The following is an 8,958-nucleotide window of genomic DNA, read 5'->3' as shown; positions in this document are numbered from 1 at the left end:
TCAGGACGCACATCGCTTTCAAACGTTGCAGGCTATGTTTTGTGTAGAGTTATAGCCTTACAGCTACGCACAATTAAGCTGTGACCTTCAGAAAAAGTTACAGCTTGACGATTTTTTTAAGTAGAGCAATGATCTGACAACATTTGATTGATGTCACACTGTCCGACATTTTTAAGTTAAAGAGATATTGCAAGAAAAACTGTTTGTGATGATGATGACGGCGATGACAGCTGGTAATAACGACGACGATGGTGATGCTGGTGATGACGCTGGTGGTCACGACGATTATGATGATGATGATGATGATGATATGACAGCTACGACGACAACTACCATAGTGATGTCGTTGATGCTGTTGAAGACAACGGTCGTGATGTTATTCATTCGAATCTGATCATTCTCAAATGAACATGATATCAAGCTCACCTGAGAAATCGATGGCAAATACATCACAGCCATTGCCCTCGTTGATCTTGTACAACTTAATAAATGCTTTTTCGGAACGAGAGTAAATGATGGACGTTGGAGGCGACGTTTTATTATACTGACCCAACACAGTCGCACTACCATCATAGTCCTCAGTTATGATGATCTCAAAGCTTTCGTCAGAGAAGTTGAATATTGTGAAATCAAGACTGACATGATCTTTGACGGTGGTTATACTCCAAGAACAATCAGATTTACCATTGTAACATCCGGGAAACTGCGGCGAGTAGATCGTCCCGTTGTCCGTCTGGTAGCTTCCTCCACAGGCTCCCATTTTTGCTGCAATGATGATGAAACGGGGTTTGAAACTATTACTGTATTATCACTTCCACAGAGCATGTTTGCAAAATACAACAACAACAACAACAACAACAACAACAACAACAACAACAACAGTTTTAATAATTACAACAGCAAAAAAAAAATAAAAAAAATAAAGCCGTAATCAGGACAAAGTTCTTGCAAATTATATGGGGTGAGTGTATTAACTATAATTCAATGCTTGTCAGTACCAGTCTTGTACCAATCACAATAAATTAGAACAAACCTAGCCATATTCTGTTGTATCATTAAAAGGAAAATCGGCATGATAATAATGGTAATATTGAAGTACCAATTCTGATTGAGTGTTTGCATTGTTGTATTATGGCACTTTGTATAAAAATTGTAATAAAAGAAATGCCCACTGAAAGCTGGATGAGTACTTATCACATAAAACCACGTGCATATCTATGACCTAGGGCTATGTCCTTGTACAAATGTGGAAAGAAATCAGGCTAGAAATTTCTGAGTTACGGCTATAGACATGATTAAACTGAAAGGAAGTTGGTTAAAGGGCCATATTGGATCAGTTTCAAAAAAAAATTCGACAAGCATGCATGTGTACTGCACAAGGTTATGTCCCTGAACCAACTTTGAAACAAATCAGTGAAGGCGTGTCTCAGTAACGGCTCTACATGAAAATGAAACAAAATCGCCTCTTGGCTTGCTGGCAGTGTTAGATCGTGTATCGAAATAAATTGACGTGCATATATAACATAGAGTTATGTCCTTTCACCAACTTTAAATGAAATTGGTTCAAGCTTAACTTGTTTTAAATACGGTTTTAGACATTGTAGAATGGAAACGCAGCGGCCGCATGTGTCCATATTCGATCTTATTATGAAACAATGCGAGTGTATATGGTATTGCATAGGGGTTTGTCCTTGTACAAAGAAAGCAAAATTGCCACCTGACGGTCATATTGGATCATATCGCAAACAAAGCGACGTGTAAATGTGTGACATAGGGGTTATGTCCTTGTATCAGCCTTGATAGTATTCGTTTCATCAAGGCATTTCTGAGAAACGCTCGAGAGCGGACTGACGGAGGCAGAGAAGGACAGAAAGAATAGACCAATAGTCCCCAAAGGGACGTATAACAACAACGAAAACAACAATTATGATTTAGATAACATCTAAATACACGTAAAAAGTGACGAGACACACTGCATATTGACATCCAAATGTGACAGTGGTGTTAAGAATAAATGATGTCGATCAATGCATAACCTCAAAAGGGTTAAAGGCACCGCCAATCAAGATATCATGACGGAATACTGAATAGCGTCCAAACTTTATGTAACAGTGTATATTCAACCATGCTTGATGGGAGTTGTACACTGAACTTGTCTGTACCATAATGCAAACTATATAATTGTTCACTGAATGTTTAATTTTTTCTGGCTGCAAGCAGAGTACAGATTGTGTGCAGTTGATCAGTATTGCAGCATGAACTTACTGTAGTCAAACAACACAGATAACATTTCATATCCAACAACATTCACGAAACAGCCAAAACAGAGCGACTATTCCCATTAAGTGTTAAAGCATATGTATTGTAAAGACATATTAAAAGGCTCTAAATTTTTCATGAGTCTAAAGAGGGAACACACTTCTTAATTATGTTTTTTGACCCAACATTTAGATCTTGTTGCCCGAATTGGCATTTTGGGTATAAACTTTAAACACAATACATGTCGGGTCTAATGATACACTTTAAACCTCGAGAAGTACTTGTACATGTCGATTCGGAAGACCAAAGGTGTTTTGTGAAGAATTGAATTTATATTATACTTTCATGATATTAAGAGACCCTGATAATCACTGTTTCTAGGACGAGGTTAAAAGAAATGTACAATAGTATCAAAGAAAACCTACAAAAAATATCCGAGAACTACTTTTACAACTGCTCGTTGAAGATTCAGTGTCATAGACACAAAATATTGGGTCACTTTGATTAAATAGGGAAGGTGATCGGTCCAACGCTTTTACATGTTATTGACTGGACAAAGGTCAACCTCATATGTTACGATTTCAATTAATAGATAAAGTTATAGATCAGAAGCAACAGATATGCAAGTTTTCTAGTCACCTGGCAATTGAAAAATATGTGTTGTAGAAATGTAGAAGTACACATGCTCAACAGATGTTATTCAAACGTGTTGTCTAAAATGACATTGATACTTTACATACATTCATACACTCCGTAGTTAGGGAAGGTACCGCCACATGCGTGGTTGTCGTCACCGCCACAAGCTGTTCCGCATATTGCGTTGCTTCCACGTTTACCCTCCTCGATTTGAGAGTCAAAGCATTTGCATTTATCTTCTAGAACAGCGCTCAATATATAACTATACTTGCGACAACTCCCGAGACAGTCTTGTATGGTGAGCTGGTTGTAATCTTTCTCAGTTTCGCCTTTAGCAGTCCCTAAGTTATAGCAACCTTTATAGCCGTAATCTGGAAATAACCACATAGGCAGATATTTTGGAAATCTGTAAATAGAATTCATTCCCTTCAAACCTGGTGAATAAAGAATCTTAACAACATGAACTCAGCAACCACAGTTACTTTATTCACACAAACACTGACAACAGCGGTCCTCAAATTTGCCATTGTGCTTCACAATATTATACTTCCGACATTTGTAGAATGACGGTAACTGTTAAAAAGAGAAACGTAATTTTTTATTGCCCTCATCTTTATGTACCCTTAAGTTTTAATATGATAACTAATTATCATGCGAATCTCCAGATAAAGCAGAGGATCGTATTTTTTTAAATCCATTTAAGATACACAAAACTCCAAAAACAAAGACTTGAACAAAGCGTGAGGTCAGAAGTCTTGTTGTCAACTACGACCAGTGTTTAGACACAAAGTACTCCTCTAAGCATTCATAAAATGATAACTTAAACACTGAGTAAGTACTTAAATTTAATTATTTTTCAAGTACCTTAAAGGGCTATTCATAAATTTATTTAGCCTTTTTGTCATGTTATATTAAATATTTATATATATTATATATATATATATATATATATATATATATATATATATATTAATCACTGTACTAACAACCAACTGTTCGTAGCATTTCAAAGAGCTAATGCCTTCACAGAAAATGATATCAACTTAAATTCATGTACATCGTACACCGTGTTCATCAGTACTGGCCGGGCAGGGACTACGCTGTATACGAACGGTAAACTAGGCGTGTACGGCGGCACAATAACAGGGGTTCCTATGCACAATTGCCAAAGAGCATGATCGACGGGCTACCGATACCAAAATTCCGACAAGAGATATTAAATTCCGAAGACCTCACAACACTTTCAGAAGACATAGTACTTTATATCACTGAAGCTCAGGAAATTTGTTTTGTACACGTAAAAATTGATTTATTTACACTGGAGTCTGTGAAATATACAAATCATGATAAAATCCGAACGGCTAAGCAAAGCCAACATATCGAGAGGTATCGGCGATATACGCACTATGTGAGACGTCGGCAAAACGTCATCGATATTTCAATGAAAAATCCTACCTAGATAATTGCAAACATACCTCCTTTGTCCAACACACTGGCTGAAATTGTCAAATATGCTCGTATTTTGGGGAAAATGCTTCATTAGTATGATGTATGACCGCTATCAAAACATGCTCGACTGCCGCGTGTGTGAAATCACGAAGTAATTATCGCGTTCAGCGAGATCTCGTTTGTTATTACTTTACTCCAACTAGAATTCCGATATACGGGCTTTATAACAGCCGTGTCTGATTCACTGATAAGAGACTATGTACTACTTACAGTTACAACTTGCCTTTGCTTGTTTACAGTTGCACGGTTCATTTTTTAGGTTGTAATAGCACTGTGCCCACGATGTTGACCCTTCCGGACAACTGACATCATACACACACCCGGAAGTTATGGGTTTATCTTCTACTCTAGGGCTTTTCACCCACATTGCACCGGCCGAAAACCCTGTCAAAGTAGGAGAGAGATAATAAAAGATATAAAGGAATACAGATACTCAGAGGTTCATCTGATGAGAGGAGTTACGTAAATTGAAGAAAAAATTGATTTAACCATTTTTCGGTGTAGTGTAGAGGTGTTTTGTCTTAATCTGCCATCTGAAAGTTTAACGACACAAAACATCTCTCCTGCACAAAAGTGGAGAAATTTCCTACACACCAAACTTTGAATTTTCATCTTTAATACAAGACAACAGGCTGTCACCTAGATTTGACCATAGACCCTCGAGAAAAACGGACAGGCAACTGCTGAAATTTCTTTGTGCGATCTATCTTGGAATATATTAAAGTTTATTTACCAAGCGGTCCCCGACAACAATACTTCGTACTTAACACTGAATCTCATTAACGATCAAACTGACGTTCTGAATATGTACACTTTGCTCTTGCATGGCACGTTCCGAGTAATGACATGAAGAATTTGCGGCTGACTCGCAGCGTGTTTGCAAGGTTATATCTGATTGGTCGATTGTCACTATTCACAGCCACTTAGGGAGTCTATTTGTATTGTTTTCATTATATTGGTAAGATTCAGCCACCCAATTGGATAACAGCTTCGAAATCGCTGCGAGTCGGCCCAGAATTTGAGGTTTTTTTTTATACTAGTTATGGTGAATGTTCTGGTAACGATGAAGATCACATTTTGGATTCTAGCCAAAGCCAACGGGAAAAAAACAGACGATAAAAACAGTGTACATTTAGCCATAGACGCTGCAGAAAACTCTTGCTAGGTATCGACAATATAAGTTTACATTCCCTACCATAAAAATCTCCGATAACAACAAACATTTACAAGTTAGACAGCTCTACACTTCCCCAGTCCTGCGAAACGAAAATCTGACCTTTATTTCATCTGTCACGCAACATTTGACGAAAATCAGGGTACATAAAAAATGACTACTCCATCGGAGCTCAAATACACGACCTCTAACATTTTGGTACTGTTTTAGCCTAAAGAAACACCAAAGTTCGGATAAGCTACACATGTGTACATCCGCAAAGTACTAGAAAATATATTTGTAACACTGACTTTCGCTGTCAGGAGAAACTTTGCGATAAATCGGGACTCTCCAACGGTTGGTGAAGTCAGAAGCGGTAAGGTAGACATGCATTTACACAAAGCTGAACGCTGTCCTCGTAAGTTTTCAGTTCGCAGTTTCAAACAACAACATTTCAGTAGTTAACATACATACTTGATCGAATCATGGCGCACTCCTCGCACAGAAAATATTCCGAAGGTTAAAAAACTGCAAAAACGAGGGAAAATTCGGAGATACACGGACGATTGCGGAATGTAAACAAGTCTGTGATGTCAACTGCTGTCAAGTCTGGAACTGCAGCAGTATGTGTTTCGGATTTCTATTCGAAACTTTGTCACTTTACAGCAACATACTAACTCCCTGCAGACTTCTAGTTGCATCGAATCTCGCTACCAATATGTAAAAAGTACTTTAAAACCATTTGCACGAATTCTTCTCAAAATAGTTGTAACATTTTCTTTCTAAAAATGGACTTGCTGGTAATCCGGAATAACTTGTAATCTGAAAACATTATTACCGTATACCCGCATGCATATGTCTATGAACCGGACGTTGTGCAGTCGATCGGGTCCAGCTTCATTCCGTCCCCGACCATTAACACCTGTTAATATTCCAAGATAGATCGCACGCTGCTAATCCCATAGACCCTTTGTTCTCTATGGCAGTTGCCAGTCCCGTTTTTCTCGAGGGTCTATGATTTGACTATCCGATCTGAACTTTGAAAACGTCCTGACAAAATCCTGATAAAATAAAAGTTACTAACTTTCGATGATGAGCACACACCTTATCGTTATATATGTTATCGATGATGTGCTGTAGTATCCTTATTCCACTAAATTTTGTATAATTTCAAACTCAAATAGTTTATTGTCTACCCTCGTGTAAAGCGATTTACCTATAGGCTCATCGAATACACACCGAATTTTTATCAAAACAACAAGACCATTCAATAGGACGAAAAGTTATAAACGAGTTACGGTAATTTTCAAATTGGCACACGTGTAGGAAACGTGACGTAAAGTGACGAAGGGCAAATATTTCCGGGTAATATTCATCCATAAGTACGAGTTTCAAAATAAATGTCAACAATAGGACAATACTCACCTGTGCAAAGTTTTGAGGAATCGACAACGTGAAAGGACGAAAAAGATGAAATTATTTTAGCAAGGCTAAAATAAACTGTACCAGATAGCATCGTACAGGTTTTAAAGTGACGTCGGAGCCTAAAAATCATTGAAATTATTACCTAATTCGTTAAATATAACATCTGCACCATCGGTGTTCCAACCGTCACTGCATACTGGCATCCATCCAGCATCCTTCAGATGTACAGACACTCTTCCTTCATATGGAGTCTGTCCTCCCTCTAGTCTAAATATTTCTTGAATGAAGAAACATAATTTCAGAAGTCATGTTCAATCACGTTGTGATTTCCAGCAACACATATCAAAACTCGGTGACTTAAAAATGATGTCAGAAGACCATGTAATGTAAAGTTTTATGATAACTGAATGACGTAGTAGGGTGTATATATCGTATATATTTCCCATTGTTTATTTAGCCCACGATGATGCGGTAACTTTAGCTGTAAAGAAAGAAACTAACAGTTTGCATCACGTTTTCTATTCTAATAGCGACGTTTATGTGCATTTTAGGAAGAACTTTGACATTTTCAAGATTATGACAGGAGAGGACGAGCAGATAAATTCATACTTTTCTCTCCTCGGAACGTTTCAATGTGTACAGTCCCCTACACATGAAATAGCAAAAGTGCCTTCATAGTCTGAAATCACATTTTAGAGTTGTATGAGATTAAGAGACATAAAGTCAAACGAGAAGATATCGGGGATAGTTATATATAATCCGTGGTATTTTTCTCTGTTTGACGTCATCGTATACGAGTGTTTTCGCGGAGCCGTACAACTTCGAGCCGAAGGCGAGAGATTGTGCGGCTCCGCGAAAAACACTCGTATACGATGACGTCAAACAGAGAAAATTCCATGGGATTATATATTTATCACATGAACAGTCTTCTTATTTTTCTTTGATGTGGATGGATCAAAATTATTGTAACAAATTGCATGGTTTTATCGCAATTTTGTGTTTTTCCTTACGCGGATTACTTTCATTTATTTAGTAAAGCGGCCCGTCACCCAGGAGATGTGCGAATGTTTGCAGGCATACTTTCATTCATAAATCCGATTAAGCTGAACTTTTGATACATGAAATAGTATCTTCACCAATCAGAGATACGGATTCGGTCACGTGCGCATGTCAATCATTGTCTCGCGCTGGACCGATGCCAAGGCAAGTCTACCATAGGCGGACATGACTTTTACCGCGCTAGCAACGGATAACCATAGTATTTTGAGTTATTTAGAATATTTACAATTATACTTATGAAACTAATGCAACGACACGATCGAAACAGTAGTTATCATTCTTAGAGATGCTGTGGATTTGAAATATCACAAGTTTACGACCTTGGCGAGCCCGAAGGTTTCAGATCGATGACACACAGAGTGTACGCTTGTAAGTTGTAAGCTACTTACAGTGGAGACTGCCGTCACCGGTCTTCGCCCGGTGGCCCTCTCGGTCGTCAATTTTTCGTCTTACGGACTTTGATGTTTGCTGTGACACATATATCGCCCGTAGGTACATCCCAATTTTGTTACTTGACGGGAACTCTGTTCTGTTGTGAGTGTTGTCCGTCAACTTTCGAAATACATCGGATTACTACGGCGCTGCACTGTAGGTCGACAGCTTATGTTTTCACTATTAGCCTTACGCTGCAGGTTTGATTCCGATCGAGAAACGACGGAATAATTTGTGTGATGAAGGAAATTTATCGTTGTTCGTAAAATGACTTTATGCTTGTGCCTTCTATGTCGCTTTCCCGAAGATTATACGGTACTCATTTATTAAGTTGAACTTTCGTTGAGGTGTATATTTCGGGTTTATCGCCAACCTCGATCGCCAGGTACGACGTCGCTTGGCGATCGCCAGGTACGTCGACGTCCACTTTGAGCCTTACGACTGGAGCCGTTACGTTACTGAGCCATTATAACGATCGACGGTAT

General features: G+C 38.4%; 1 protein-coding gene across 1 annotated transcript in view; it reads right to left on the bottom strand.

The window, feature by feature from the left end:
- LOC139137937 (uncharacterized) overlaps positions 1–8,958 on the bottom strand; it is a 65,002-nt gene that overhangs the window by 49,952 nt on the left and 6,092 nt on the right. The window contains exons 2-5 of the mRNA XM_070706179.1: positions 7,125–7,259; positions 4,615–4,788; positions 3,000–3,266; positions 427–765 (exon numbers count right to left, since the gene is read on the bottom strand). Coding sequence (XP_070562280.1) covers positions 427–765; positions 3,000–3,266; positions 4,615–4,788; positions 7,125–7,259 — 915 coding nt within the window. The remainder of the gene's footprint in view (positions 1–426; positions 766–2,999; positions 3,267–4,614; positions 4,789–7,124; positions 7,260–8,958) is intronic.

This window comes from Ptychodera flava, chromosome 8 (assembly GCF_041260155.1).
Source record: "Ptychodera flava strain L36383 chromosome 8, AS_Pfla_20210202, whole genome shotgun sequence".
Classification (NCBI taxonomy): Eukaryota; Metazoa; Hemichordata; class Enteropneusta; family Ptychoderidae; genus Ptychodera; species Ptychodera flava.
This window is presented reverse-complemented; position numbering and strand designations above follow the sequence as displayed.